Source organism: Podarcis liolepis, assembly GCF_965112155.1.
Source record: "Podarcis liolepis genome assembly, chromosome: 4".
NCBI lineage: Eukaryota > Metazoa > Chordata > Lepidosauria > Squamata > Lacertidae > Podarcis > Podarcis liolepis.
Genome location: NC_139558.1, coordinates 78,481,136 through 78,496,744, shown reverse-complemented (window position 1 = coordinate 78,496,744; position 15,609 = coordinate 78,481,136). Strand labels below are relative to the sequence as shown.

General features: G+C 39.0%; 1 protein-coding gene across 7 annotated transcripts in view; it reads left to right on the top strand.

The window, feature by feature from the left end:
* NBEA (neurobeachin) overlaps positions 1 to 15,609 on the top strand; it is a 356,767-nt gene that overhangs the window by 285,596 nt on the left and 55,562 nt on the right. For all 7 annotated transcript variants that reach the window (XM_083498846.1, XM_083498847.1, XM_083498848.1 and 4 more), the window contains 2 exons: positions 6,676 to 6,816; positions 13,731 to 13,850. In XM_083498846.1, the coding sequence (XP_083354972.1) occupies positions 6,676 to 6,816; positions 13,731 to 13,850 (261 nt within the window). The remainder of the gene's footprint in view (positions 1 to 6,675; positions 6,817 to 13,730; positions 13,851 to 15,609) is intronic.

Genomic DNA, 15,609 nt, shown 5'->3' with positions numbered 1-15,609 from the left:
TGCACCCTGCTAAATAAAGTAGCTCCATCACCTACTGGGGAGGACTACTAATATTGACATATGTGAAGTACATCACACACGCCCATCTGCCGAAGGGAAAAATTATATTTTGTTAATGCACAAAGTGCTTGACTGGCAGAAGATAAGCATAACCACTTTCTTAAATTACTGTGCTGCTTTAAAGAGAAGGAAGTGATACCGCCTTAAGGTTTATAAATGTAATAACACAGCTGAATGCATGGAAGTGTGAGTTTTTCCAAGCAAGCAGTTCTTAATATAAGCAAATGTTTTTGATCAGGCAACAGACTGAAGCAGAAATTCTGTCTAAGCTCCACACACACACACACACACACACACACACACACACACACACAGTGGTACCTCGGGTTAAGAACTTAATTCGTTCTGGAGGTCCATTCTTAACCTGAAACTGTTCTTAACCTGAAGCACCAACTTTAGCTAATGGGACCTCCTGCTGCTGCCGCACCACTGGAGCATAATTTCTGTTCTCATCCTGAAGCAAAGTTCTTAACCCGAGGTACTATTTCTGGGTTAGCGGAGTCTGTAACCTGAAGCGTATGTAACCCGCGGTACCACTGTATCTATCTATCTGTCTATCTATCTACCTATCTATCTATATCTATCTATGTAGCTAGCTAGCTAGCTAGCTATTTCAGTGACAAAAGATATGAGCTAGATGTGAAAATGTTAAGATGCTGATTCTAAAGTGCTACCCTGTTTGCATGAGATTCCATTCTGAAAGTAATCAAGCAAGTGGCAGTCGACAAACAGAGATGCTAACTGACCTCTATGAAAGGAAATTACAGGTGTACAGAAGCAGCATTTATCTAAATACAAGAGGCCGGGAACATTCAACAGCAGAATGTTGCAGGGGATTGGAGTAGATGACCCTTGGGTTCCTTCCAACTCTATAAGATTTTATGAAGGCAGCCTCCTTGCCTTCCCAATGAGTGCCTTTAGGCATCCACTTGCCCCTGTTGGTAGCAGAATGCTGACTTTGAGGAACTACGCAGTGGGATCAACTGATCCTACAATAAATTGGCCAGCGAAATGGTAAACAAGTACATCTATGCAGTGTTTTCTGTATTTCTCTGCAGAAGACTAAAGAGTGGGCAAATGGAATGTCAGGAAGTAAATAACAGCAATCTTCTGGTGTCATATCAGTAAGAAGATTTTTTTTTGGGGGGGGAGCAGCTGACAGCTCTAGTTTCAGCAATCATTGTTAATTGCAGTATGGTACATAAATTACAAAATGACTCTACAATGCCTGGAACCTATAATTTGTAAGAAGTAACACTCTTAAGTCTAATAGCATTATGTTTTAGAAACACTTTGCCTACGGTGAATAATCAAGTCCTGAATGAATATTTCCAGGCACATTTTTAGGGGGCGGAAAGAAACACTACGTTTTCAGTGGACAGTGTCTTTAAACCTTGTGGTCTTACAAAGCCAGCGGCAGAGGTTCCCCTCTCCCCTTCTCGTTCCCTCAGCTTATAAAGCATATTTTAAAACAGATTTGGCACTTCCTGGGCTCTCTGGAGGCATGCCAACCCATAGTGCCACTGCAGAAGCATATTATGTCATGGTGTTACATTCTTCTGGGAAGGGAGAGGAGACGTCAACTTCTCCAGTGTTAGCAGCCATTTTTAATTGCCCGAGCGTATGCAGTTTCCTGATTCTTAGGATGCCTATTCATGGATGTACAGAGGGCAGGTCCAGTGCCGGTGGGGCTAGCAAGACAGTCACACTGTCCCGTTATCCATGCATAGCTTCTACACGTGGAGAACATCTGAACGGTCTCACCATTATATTGTTATCACAATAAGTAATAGCAAATCACAGTTCTAGATAATAATAATAATAATAAAAATTGAACCTCTCCTTAATGAAGAAGAGTCATAAGAATTGCTTCTATAGAAAAAAGAAATCATACTGTGGTCCTGTTTAGACATTGCTCAGGGGTAAACCTCTTTGTGCATTCTCTACTGTGCCTGTCACTAAGGAGAAATGTGAGCAACTAAACTGGGAGATCCTATGCTTATTTGAATACATTTGAATGACCCCATAAGATTATTTAACAAGCTCGTCCTTTGTTTCCCATTCTAGTAGGAAACAATACATTTTAGCCAAAAGTTCATCCTTATTTTGTAAGAGTTCTTTTTCAAATTGTGAGCTTTGGTCCAGAAATCCATTCTTTCTATCTAATATGTCGTGTAACTGGTGATATTGCAAACAGTCAGTAACTTGACTTCTTAAGCTTTCCATTGATTTCAGTTTGGGTCTGTCCCCACCCCCCGTAAAATTCAGCAATTCCCTGTAAGTCACCCATTGTCTGTCCATATTATCTCTCTTAATTGTAATTGCTTCAATGGGAGATAGCCATAAAGGTGTTTTTATTTCCAGCAGATTTTTTATATTTCTCCCAAACTCTATTCAAATTCTTCCTAATAATGTGGTTCATACAACTCTTATAGATTTTAGCCTTCCCATACCAGAGACATGAATGCCAACCAAATTTTAAGTCATGACCCTCTAAGATTTCTACATTGTCCAATACAATCCATTCTTTTAATCAGCACAAACAGGCTGTCTCACAATACATTTGCAAATCTGGCAGAGCAAAGCTCCTCTTTCTTTTGTATCTATCATAATTTTATATTTATTTATTGGCTTTCCTCCCGCCAGATAAATTTAGAAATATATTTTTCCATTCTTTGAAGCAGCTTAAATTGTTTACAATTGGAATTGATTGGAATAAAAACAGCATTCTAGGCAGTAAATTCATTTTAATGGCTGAGATTCTACCTAACAGGGAGTTTCATTCTCCCCCATATCTCCAACTCTTTCTTAACCTCTTTCCACAATTTAATATAATTATTTTCAAAAAGATTAAGATTTCTTACTGTCAGTCAAATTTCCAAATACTTAACTTTTTTGCCTATTTTTAAACCAGACATCCTTTCTAAAAAATATTTCCGCTGCTCATCCATGTTTTTTACCCAAAATTTTGGTTTAATCTGAGTGTATTTTGAAACCCGCAACTTCTCCAAACCTTTTAATTTCTTCTAAGGCTTTGGGAACGCTCTCCAAAGGTTGTTCTACTATTAACAGCACATCAGCAGCAAATGCCCTTAATTTATAGACGCTACGTGCCACCCCAATACCTTTGATTTCCCTGTTTCTCATATTCTGAAGCAATATTTCCAATGTCATAATAAACAACAGTGAGGACAAGGGACAACAACTCTATTCCTATTAGTTAGTTAGTTAGTTAGTTAGTTAGTTAGTTATTGTTGTAATATGCCCTGGCACCTGCTGGTGAAGGGCAGGTAATAAATTTAATAATGATAATAATTAATAATAAATAGCAATCCACAATAGTTCTAAATCTAACATCCATCTTTGAAGTACTTCAGTGAGGGTATTGGGCCTCGTTCCCTACATTTCTGACTTGACATTAGATTTCACAATACTTGTCTAGAAATAATTTATGGGCTCATTTTAATTTTATTTATTTAGAGCATGTCTCTTCCGCTTTCTAGTCAAAATGTATCCCAGGGCAATTTCCCAGTACAATAAAACCAACCAAAGCAGTGTTCCCAGACTGTGGTCTGTGGACCACCAGTGGTCCACAAGCTTCATTTAGGTGGTCTGCAGTGTGTCTGTAGATTAGAGGTTGAAGTTGGGAACTGGCACATCCATCGCATTGAATAGTAATAATGATTTTTTTTTAATTGTGTTTTTATTGCTTCCTTTAATTCTCACATTATATTTCATTGTATTACAGTGTGAATTCTATGGAATGCAACAAAACACAATATAAAATAAATACAAGAAGCCAAATAAAATAGAATAAAATTATACAGCATCTAGCATAGCACATTACAATTGCTACAGTATGCAGAAGAAGTGGTCTGCCAAGATCCTTGGCAATTTTCAAGTGGTCCATGGGGGAAGTACTTTGGGAAACACTGGACTAAGGCCTATCACAATAAAAGGCAGCAGTTAAAAGCAGCAGTGAAAACAAGTTCATACCCAGAACTTGTATCTTTTTTTGTAGAGGTCATGAAACAGAGGGAAACATTCTAGTATTTTTGTGTGTGCAAGGCTTCGTGCCATCAAAGCCAGGAGTGAACCTCTCCTCTCATGATTCCGATCCCTGCTGTGATCACTAGACAGCATTCCTTTCCTGTTAAGACTAATCACAAACATATTTAAATAAAATGTTAGTTTGTTCTTTCAAACCATATTATTCCAAATTCAGCAGCTGTTCCGGCAGCTATAGCGGAAACTGCAAAATCTTATCACACCATTTCATACCTATCTTGCACCTTGTCATATCAATAGGAAGGCCAGTTTATTATTTCTACACTAAATAATTATTTAAGCAAATATTTTTACTGAAGGTATCTTGTGCAAACAACCCAAATAATTCTGGCCTGCCTTTACCGTACCCCATACTGAACTATAAAAGACCGAAAAGGTTGAGTAGCCTATGAAACCTGAGTAAAATAAAAAAATGTAAATATTTATTTTATTGTTGTTCCAGTAGTTGGGAAGATGCCTGGAAAAGATTAAGAAATGGGTCATGCTTTCCTTTCATGAATGTTTTGTGAGGTCTTGCAGTGCAATCTGCATCAGATAAGCCAGATCCTGAGGGATTACTAAAATATTTTACACACATGAGAAAGCTGTTAGCATACCCTTGACAAAGCAAAGTATTAAACAATCAAAATGTTTAGCGACGCCAAAATCTTGGTACAACATTGACTTAAGCTATAATTATCCACAAGGTAGAACCCCTATAAAATGGTAGGCAATTCTATTCTTTTTAATTTTTTAATTTATTTAACACATACCTACCTCAAAAGAATCTGGAATTAAAGGAATAAACATTTGATTCATTCTCTATTGTCAATATATTTTATTTCTCTATTTTTGTAGTATTCACTTTGATTTAGGTTGGGGGATATACACACTTTGCTACTATGAACTTAAGGCATGAATAAGTAACCATGCAGCCCAGCATGGAGTTTGCACTATAAAACACATTTATGGTTCTGAGGTAAACATAGTAAGTAGGAAGAGGTGCACATATTTAAAGCAATTATTGTGTAAAAATGATAAAAGGAAAAAATATATATACCAAAGTATAATGGCTATTTTATATTTTGATTATGAAACGCTACTGCTGGGCTGGGAATCGGGTTTGGACTTAGTGGAGGAACCCCTCAGCTTGCTCCTGCCAGTTCAGCCTCGCAAGTGACTCAGACCTTCTCATTCAGTGCTCTTGTGGTATCCCTGCCGGCAGAGCACAGCAGCAGATTCCCCAAATGGGACCTCATGAGGACAGGATGGGATGGAGCTGGCCTAGGATCTGCTGGATCCTAAGCTGCTCTCCCAGCCAGCTGCCACCAGGCCTGATCCAAGTCCAGTGGCTATGGCAGTGATTGGCCAGGGTGCATCAGTAGCTCTGGCACTTCACAGAGGCGCACGACGCCTGGGTCTGCAATTTGTAACGCTCTGGAGGTGTGCACTTGTAGTGCACCTACGATGTATTATGGGTCCTTTGAAATAGATTTTTTATTTGTATTCATTTGTTTTTGTATTTTATTTGTATTCTCCTTGTCTGAGAGCAAAGAGACAGGTCCATGTGCAGAAAAGGAGATGAGCAGCTGGTGGGACTCTGAGTGTGCCAGGGCAGGTTAGATCCATCACTTCCCACTTAATTTCTTAGCTTTTTATTAAGAGCCTCCTCCTATGACACTCGGATTGCTAAAGTGGTAAGATGACTCTAGCAAAGGAAAAGGAAAAGCACGTGAGTAGAGTTGCGTATTTGGTTGTTCCCTTTGGGAGAAAACGTGGAGGAATTGCGAGAGAAGCAAAAAGAAAATAAAAGTTTGGTAACTTGAATTGAGCTTCTTGTGGTGGAGGGAATCTTCCACTGTTTGCCTTATATAGTATATCACTGCAGCAATAGCTATAGGAAGAATTAGAATTGGGCCTTTCCTGTTTAGCACAAATAGGCAAGTAAAGGGGGGGTCTACTGCCTCCTTTCCCTCTTGAGAACGTTTCTTTATGTGAAAACTGGCCGTCTTTGGAAGTGTCTGCTGTCTTTTCATACTGTGTACATATTCAAGAATTTCTGCTTAAGATCACCAAACACCACAAGGCCTTCTGTGTAAAATCTTTTCATCATGAAATGCGCATTACAAAGTACCCTGCCTGAACAGAAGTCACATTTCATTAGCTGTGTCATTACGGTGAATGACAAGAGTAACGTTACTTTGGTTTGAAAGCATCTGAAATGTAGGTTTAGATGTATATTTCCAGAATATATTGTTAAATTCACTGGGAAACTACCCCCGCCCCCCACCCTGTTTGAAATGGTCTTGAACTTTTGCAGACTTATGCCATATACATTTTTTTGGTTTTTAAAGCAGTCACGTGTTTAGTAACTCAAGCCTCTGAAATAAAATTCCCACTTCTTCTCAAGCAGTCTGAACAAATTGTAGTATGAATTATCAACATTTGGGCTGCTGAATGTCATATATGGTGAATCCTTGTTAAAGAATGCAAACTAAAAGTGTGATATAGATTTCCAAAGCATTCTCCAGCTGTTCATATAGTGATGTATATGTATTCTCTTTGCAGCCCATCGGTGCTTTGAATCCAAAGAGAGCAGTCTTTTATGCAGAGCGCTATGAGACATGGGAAGATGACCAGACTCCACCTTATCATTATAACACTCATTATTCAACATCTACTTGTACCTTATGCTGGCTCGTTCGCATTGTAAGTATTTTTGTCGCCTCCTGTTCATTCAGTATTTTCACCTGTAAAGCCAAATTCATTTTTTACTTTTATAAAACGTGGAATTACAGAATCCTCATCCATGAATTTTTTTCTGCTGTAACCACTTAGATGGCTCCCTGCTTCTGGGTAACCATGATAGAAGTGAAATTGCAGTGGAGCAGGTAGATCAAGTAACCAAATCAACAAGGCTTTCTCTGATCCATAAGATTGGACCCTGATTTATGTGTGTGGATACCTGGTTTATTAACTTTATATGTTTTTTATTGGCTTTGGGGTGTATTTAGGGTGGCGCTGTGGTCTAAACCACTGAGCCTCTTGGGCTGGCTGATTGGAAGGTTGGCAGTTCGAATCTGCACGATGGGGTGAGCTCCCGTTGCTCTGGCCAGGCTTCTGCCACAACCTATCAGTTCAGAAGCATACCAGTGCAAGTAGATAAATAGGTACCACTGCAGCGGGAAGATAAACAGCATTTCCATGGGCTCTGGCACTCATCACAGTCCTCCATGCGCTGAGAGCAGCTTATGGCCACAAGAACCTAGAAAGCTGTCTGTGGACAAATGCCGGCGCCCTCGGCCTCAAATCAGATGAGCGCCACACCCCATAGTTGCCTTTGACTGGACTTAACCATCCAGGGTCCTTTACCTTTTTGTTTTAATGGATAATGTACACAGCTTAGGGATTTTAAAAATATTAAGCGGCTTAGAAATGCAAATCAATAAACAAGCCATTCTGAAGAACAGCCAGGTGAATCCCAGTGCTCTACTGCATGGTGGATGTATCCACTATGAACAGACAAGGAAGGGGGGAAAGCAACAAAAATACAACTCCATTGATAGGGAGGAAATCAATCACGCACTACTTCATCAGACTATGCACGATTACCACATTTGAGTTGGACGGACAAAACAGTTAATATGAAGCATATCGCAACTGCGATTTTCTGTCATTTTGTCACCCACAGAAATGATTTTCTGTCATTGTATCTGCTCGTTCTCTTGGCATCAGTGGTAGCAGGCCCTACCAGTTCCTAGGCTGCCTTTCTTGATGGGTGGGCCATTGGTCTGATACAGCAGGCTCTTCTTATGTTCTCATGTTCCAGGCAAGATGGTTAGACCCTAGACTTAAGCCAGGGTTTCATCAACTCTAGATCTAGATCTAATAGGAAGTAATAGGCAGTTTACAAATCACCAATTCCCCTAATTCAAGCACTTTTTGCTGTGGATTGGAACTTGCCTCTCCCTTTGTACCCCCATGCACCCCTTAAATATGTTCAGGGGTTTCCCCAAACACTCCAAAGCAGATTTGGGGGACAAACTGGGGACTCGGGGGAAAGGAGAGGGAAGGGAAGTTCTGTTGCTGTGGTAGCATAAGTGTTCAGTGCAGCCATAGTTTTTTGGGATGTTCATGCCATCCTGAGTTGTCCAGCTTCCTAAAAATATAGGCATTTAAACCATAATGTCCACTATATTTGAAGGGGGGAAAGCACTATTGGCACAATTTATTCATGCGGATACCACCTTGAAAATGCAATAAAATGTAGCCCAATTATAATTATGAAGTCTGATTCCGACTTTAAAGCACCCCATTTTGTAATCAAGCAGGGTGGAACAGAGAGCTAGAGCTGGGTGTCATCTGCATATTGGTGACCCACACCTGATGGCAGCTCCCAGCAGCTTTATGTGGATGTTTAATAGCCTGGAGGACAAGGTTCTTGACGTACCACTCATGCTCTATTTAGGGGAGACAAATCACAAGCCTGGGTTCACATGTAATGCTAAGCCAAGCCACGACTTAGCTCCTGGAAGCGCAACAACAGGATTGGGGGAAGAGCAAGGCAGGCGTGATTTTCTCTTCAAGCCATGGTTTTCTTTTAATCTCTTTCAAACGTAGCCATCTTTACCTGAACGTAATTATAATTAAATGATAAAAATTAAGAGGAAATATAGTGTGTGTTGATATGAAATTATTTTTGAAGGTAAGAACTAATGCCGAGGTTATATGATAAATGTAGAAGAGCCTATGCGTTGAGGCTAAGGATTAAAAATCCAAAAGATAGACACCATATGTTGGTCTAATGGGGCACCCCGTAGTGTTCAACTATGAAAGGCTTAATCCTTGACTATGAATTTTCTTGCTTTTGTGTTTGTCTCAGACTCTTAAATAATGTTGTCATGGAATTTAGGATTATACTGTAACATAATTGACTATAATTACCTTTTTCCTATTGCTTTTTCCTAATCCCCAGTTGCTTCTGATTTTAGAATCTCAGCTTCCCCCAATAAGCACCTTCGAAACAATCTTCAAATCAAAGTAAAGGTGCACAGAGTTTTATTGGGTTTTAAAAGTACAACATAAATTTCAAGTATTCAGATTAATGGTGTGTTTTTTTAACACTAATGGGATATAAATTTTACTCTTATTGAACAGATTAATTGTTCTTTTAAAGCTTGCCATTTGTGGCATATACAAAATATTTTCTTATTTATTCAAAGGAGAAATAATTAAAAACATGAACCATCACCAAGTTGCATATTTGGTAGTGCAGACTGAGCTATTGCTTTGTTTGGCCACTTGCCAGGCAATGGCAGTCTTTCTCATGCTGGAGTAGGTGATTCCTCTCCATCACCATATCGCCTCCATAATCTAACCTCCATTAAAGGATGTAGGATTAAGCATCTGATATATTCCACTGTGAGGTTTAAACAGGAACTAGTCCATCACTAGGGACGCGGGTGGCGCTGTGGGTTAAACCACAGAGCCTAGGACTTGCCAATCAGAAGGTTGGTGATTTGAATCCCCGCGACGGGGTGAGCTCCCGTTGCTCGGTCCCTGCTCCTGCCAACCTAGCAGTTCGAAAGCACGTCAAAGTGCAAGTAGATAAATAGGTACTGCTCTGGTGGAAGGTAAACAGCGTTTCCGTGCTCTGCTCTGGTTCGCCAGAAGCGGCTTAGTCATGCTGGCCACATGACCCGGAAGCTGTACGCCGGCTCCCTCGGCCAATAAAGCGAGATGAGCGCCGCAACCCCAGAGTCGGTCACGACTGGACCCAATGGTCAGGGGTCCCTTTACCTAGTCCATCAGTAGCCAAAGCCGGCAGTATTCAACACGAATCCTACTCAGCATATACCCGTTGAAGTTAATGCCTGGCTAGAACCATGAGCAAGAACTCTCCATTATACAACAGGTCCCAGTAGCTATTGTTTATTCAAATATTTCTACCCTGCCTTTCCATGTGCATGGTTTTACATGAATAGGTCCAACATTAAAACAGATGAGGTGTCAATAATATTTGGGGTGATTTCTCATTCTTGAGTCACCCCTGTTGGCATATGAATCAAGATCAATGAACCCTGCTGAACATGCTGTGATCTCTAGAGTTCAAGAGCTAGAGTTCTCAGAGAGCTTGGAAGCTCTTTATTCAAGAACAGTTATTCTAGTATAGCAATAGACACAGTAAATTGGATTGCTTTTTGCAAACTCAGGAGACAACCAGTAAAGGCTGTTGTTCCCACTATCAACTTCTTTAATCGCCTGGTCATGTAAGGCAGACCCTAATGTCTGCTTTGCTTGGTCAAACAAACTTTTGGAGCAGATGCAGGGTAAAAGAAGGTAGTGTGAGTTTTCTCCCTCCAATCAAAATCTGTTCCAACCAACTAAGATTAAATATGTGATGGGGTATTAAGTAGATGGGAGATGTGGACACATCTCCCATATTCCCATCCAGTGCCCCCTTTCTGCCCAATCCATGCTATTCATGCTCTGAGCAGATGGAATTTGCAGGGGAAATTTGGAGGAAATAACCTGCCCTTCACTTCACATTGCTGGACTGAACAGCACCTTCTAAAAATGTTTAAAGGAGGCAGTGGTTCATCCCCTCTTGAAGAAGATCTCCCTGGCCAGGACCTTGAGTGAGAGGCAGGGAAATGATGGTCTTCCAGAGTGAGAGCTGGGAGGAGCTACTGTCCTCTGTGGGTGGCAAGAGCTTAGAATTACAATTTGTATTTTTTGTAGCTGCTATTTTATCACATTACGGAAAAAGGATAATAATGTTATCATTCAAAAAGATCTCCATGGCTCAGAATAACAATTAGTGCCTAGTGACAGCTCCTAAAATGTGGAACTCACTCCCCATAGAAGTGCATCAAAACCCTCATTATAATTCCCATCGTTTGCTGACGAATCACCTCATTACCCTGTCCTTTGGCAGTTAAAGTTGTGTGAATTTTGTGGGCCCACCTCTATTGTTTCATGTACATCCTTTGGTTTCTTTAAAATTGTTTTATTGGATTTAAGTGTTATATGATTAAATGGTTGTACTAACCCAGAGACCTTATAATGAAGGGCGAATGAGAAATCTTTTATATAAATATATCAATGAGAAAAAGAGGGGGGGGATTGTTGGTGACTAGTGCAAGCTATAGGGGGCTGTCTGGGGAACATGGGGCCTCGTGCTTGCCCCACTATGCCCAGTGCTGGTGCTAGGCCCACATCCCATGTTGCAGTCACATAAGATGGCCCTATCAGGCCCCTGTACCTACAGCATGACCACTTCATGTCTTTTGTTGCCACAAAATAGGAAAGGGAGGATTTTTCGCCTCTGAATTACATAAGTTTCACAAGGCATTGCTTATATGCTAAATAAGTCTGTGAGTAAATGGTGCTCCTTAAAATATTCAGTAAACATTTCTGAAATACTCTCATAACCTTAGCCATTAACTGCACTTGACCGACAGGTTATTTACAACCCATAGTTGAAAATGCCTGACAATATATTCTTACATTTGAACAAATTAGTGTGGGTAGTGTGTGCCTAAATTACTTGCGCTTGGAATGAAGTCCTCTGCCTAGACTCACACTGCTCAGACACAGTCATGTTCTCCATGTTACTTCCTGCTTGGCGTTGTATTTCATGTTCGTTATAAATCCAACCTTCCAGACTATACATTTTTTTGACTGGAGCTGCCTAATGTTTAGGGGATACTTTTCATTAGTTAATGAGCATAGCTGTTATTAACAGAACTTAATAGTTGCCATGGTAATTAATGCAGTGATATTAAAATTGTAATTATTCAGTTGTTCTCAATGAGGAATTTTTCACATAAGAAATGCTTTGGAGTATATCACTGTGAATTAATTCACATAACTATATAAAAGAAATGCTATTAGGGCTCTGCTAATTCATTCTAAAACATTTCATTCTGAGATTAAGGATAATCCTATGTATGTTTATTAAGTCCCGGTGTGTTCAATGGTGTTCATTCCTTAGTGGGCGTGCTTAGGATTGCAACCTTGGATTTAAGGTGAATTCTATGGCTTATGCAAGCAGTGAAAACATAGTCTGCTGAAGTGGTGCGGACTACAACTCCCAGCATTCCTGATTATTGACCAGGCTGGCAAGGTCTGATGGGAGTTTGGGTTCAACATCAGCAGAACCATAGGCTCCATATCCCTGGTCTACTGGGACCATCAGAATTGATAGAATATGGGTAAAATTGTTTATATTGTAGACATGGATACATGCCATCATTAAAGTCAGTACTGCACAGTGGAGTGGGGTGGCAGAACTCACCTGATCTCTTGACAGCTGCTGCTTACAGAGAAGAAGGAAGATTGATGTGGTGCTAACACGCTGTTGGAACCAATCCCATGCTCCTGCTAGTGTGTTTGCACCACATTGACCCCCCCTCCCTTGCCCTCCTTCCAGGTAAGCAACAGTGACTTGGTTGCCAGGAAGTCAGGTGAGCACCACAATGTTGTCGTTCCCTGATTTCAAGTCTGAAACTAACATATCAACAGTTCTTCTTACTGGGAACAAATTCCATTCAGCATTATTGCTGTTTTTCAGATCAGAATTGAGATATCTACTTCCTTTAGAGTGTGGGCAAAAACATTGCTGCTTTAATTTCTGATGGCCAAATGGTTGCATGTGGCTTAAATATAAGTTCTAGTCTTTATCATCTGATTCTACACAGTGAGCTAAGGGCATCATAATCTAGTCACGTTTTGCATCTTCCTCACCCATTTTTTTGTGCGTTACTCATTGTATAGGAGTTTTTTGCCAGCTAACTCCTCTTTCCATATGTAGCCCTTGTAGGCAACAGTCAACACTTGTGAGAGATAGCTAGGAAGAGTCTTTTTTATTTTATTTTATTAATGGTGGAGGGCAGCCTAGTACCACATATGAAATGGTATGGGGATTTAGCTTTAATTTCTTATTGAACATCTAAACAAAAAGGTTTTAATGATAGAGTTCTAGGCTGCATTTAATTACACATTTTGTTTGAACATATTTAGTTTGAGTAGCATCCTGCCAAAATTAAGCACTTCTCATTTTTCCTTCATTAGGGAGTTGAGTGAAGGCTTAGATCTCTCATCCTGAAAATAATGGAACTTGTAACATGTTTAATTTTTATGAATCATTTCTTTGTTGAAGGCTTGGTATAATTTACTCTTCATCATATTTATTCATATATATATAATATCACACAAAAAATAAAATATATGGGAAGTTCTCCAAAGAGCAGTGGAGTTTAGTCAATGAAATAGATAGAGATATTACTGGAGTATTTTGGAAGACTGGTGTGTGTGAAATAGACTGTAATACTCCAGTCTCTTGATGACATTATTCTAATATAGAGCCAGCACATCATTTGTTGTAATCCTTCCATTCTAGGATTCAGATGCTTTTGGGTTATTAGTAGCAATAGTTGCATCAAGAGATTAAGCATAAGCAATGTATTAGTGTGAAGTGCTGATTAATTCTTTATTAATTCTTCCCTTAATTAATTTTAAATATTAAGCCTAGAAGGCACTCAAATTATGAAGTTGTTTTGGATTCCTTTGCTTATTACATTTGTATTCATTTTTTATTTTTTATTTTAATTTTGTGGTAGGAACCCTTTACAACATTCTTCCTCAATGCAAATGACGGAAAATTTGATCACCCAGATCGAACCTTTTCTTCAGTGGCAAGATCTTGGAGAACTAGCCAAAGAGACACTTCAGATGTGAAGGTAGGATTATTTTTTTGTTACATATGCATGCAAAATAATTGAGTAACTGTTATTGTTATTACATGCTACAAATAAACAATCGACTCGTGCATTCCTGAAGTTCTGTTTCACATAAGAGCAAAAAGAATGGCTGCTTTAGACACTGCTCTAAAATGCCATTTTTATATACAATGAGAAATAAAGACTCTTCCAATATTTGAGTGCTCAAAAGATCTTTTGTTCTTGCAAAAAAAACCACAACCATTCTAATTTAAATCAAATAATCACAAGATAGAGAAAAGCCCAATAAATTTTCTTTCCTGCTGTTAACTCAATATTTGGCCCATTCCATAAACAGAGCAAGATTGCATTTGACCTTAAAGTGTCATATTGTTATAGCTTGCTGAGCTCTGGCTTTGCATTGCCTGGGGCAATTAATAAAGCATTAATGACAAGACACATTTAAAATGTATGCTTTTCTGTAAGCCTTAGCTTTTACTTGACTATGCCTGGGGATATTATGCAACAGTACACATTAGATTAAACCAATATCTACACAATACGTAGAAACAGCCAGCGAGCAGGGTAATTTCACAATTGTGATTATACCTCCATTGTTCTATAGAAAGGTTTTTTATGTTTGAATACTGAATCCTACATTCTCGCTTTATTTTAAGAAGTGTCCTCTCCTGATTACCCGTTAATATGATAGATTCCAAACTACATGAAAAGTGCTAGTAGCCCATTGTTTGATTTTAGATCTTTTCTGATTGTGTCTTGCTATTAAATATTTACAAAAGAAATCAAATTTATATTATCACAAGGCACTTACTCTTATTTGAAACAAGAATAGAAACTTGGTTACTATTTCTTTCTTTTTTAAAAAGCACATTGCTGGAGTCTTTTTAAAGGCATTTACGATCTCAAAATCCATTTATACTGATGTTACTAAGAGTTACATTATTTATGTATTGAATCTGCTTTGACTTAGGAGAGAGAGAAATAATTGGTTGAACAAAAAACCACTGGTAAACTCATAAACTCTTACCAGGTACTTGCCATGATTTGATTCCATTGGAAACCAATGTCATTTGGTATGTCATCAGCATTGTAAAGAAAACAATGCTTTTTGATCAGGATCAGCTGACACATTAAATAATTCACTTATGCATATTTCTTTGGGCTAAAAGCCCTAAGTTTTGTTTGCTTTCAAAATGTGCAGTTTTGCTGAGACTGAAATGCATCGTTCTTTCATCAGAACTTTTTGTTTCCCTTTCTATTGTTTTAGTTGAAATGTCTCTGAATCTATAAACATCCATAGTATCTGCCAGACCACTTTGCCAGGCCATTTTGATGCACTTACATTGTGCTATTTGGTTTTGAAATGTATAAATATATGTTTGAAGTACTCAAAGGCAACTTTGTGATCTTTAGTATATTGGGATCCTGACCCAATATGCGATTGGCATACTGGACAAGATTGCAAAAAATCAAATACATAAGATAATTAAAGACTAGATTATTATTTTTGTTCTTTCATAGATAGATAGATAGATAGGCAGGCTATATAGGCTATATAGGCTTTCTTAATTTCCAAAGTTGTTGTCAACTTTCATCTTATCTACATTCCAAGGACACAAAAGCCTGTTGAATATCTACCCTGAAAGGCACCCAGACTGTAAGGCTAGACTGAATGTTTGTAGATATATGATGATAGTTGTTGTGGCTGTTGCAAGCACCAGACGTCTTGTTCCACTGGTACAGAATGTAAAGTGACAAT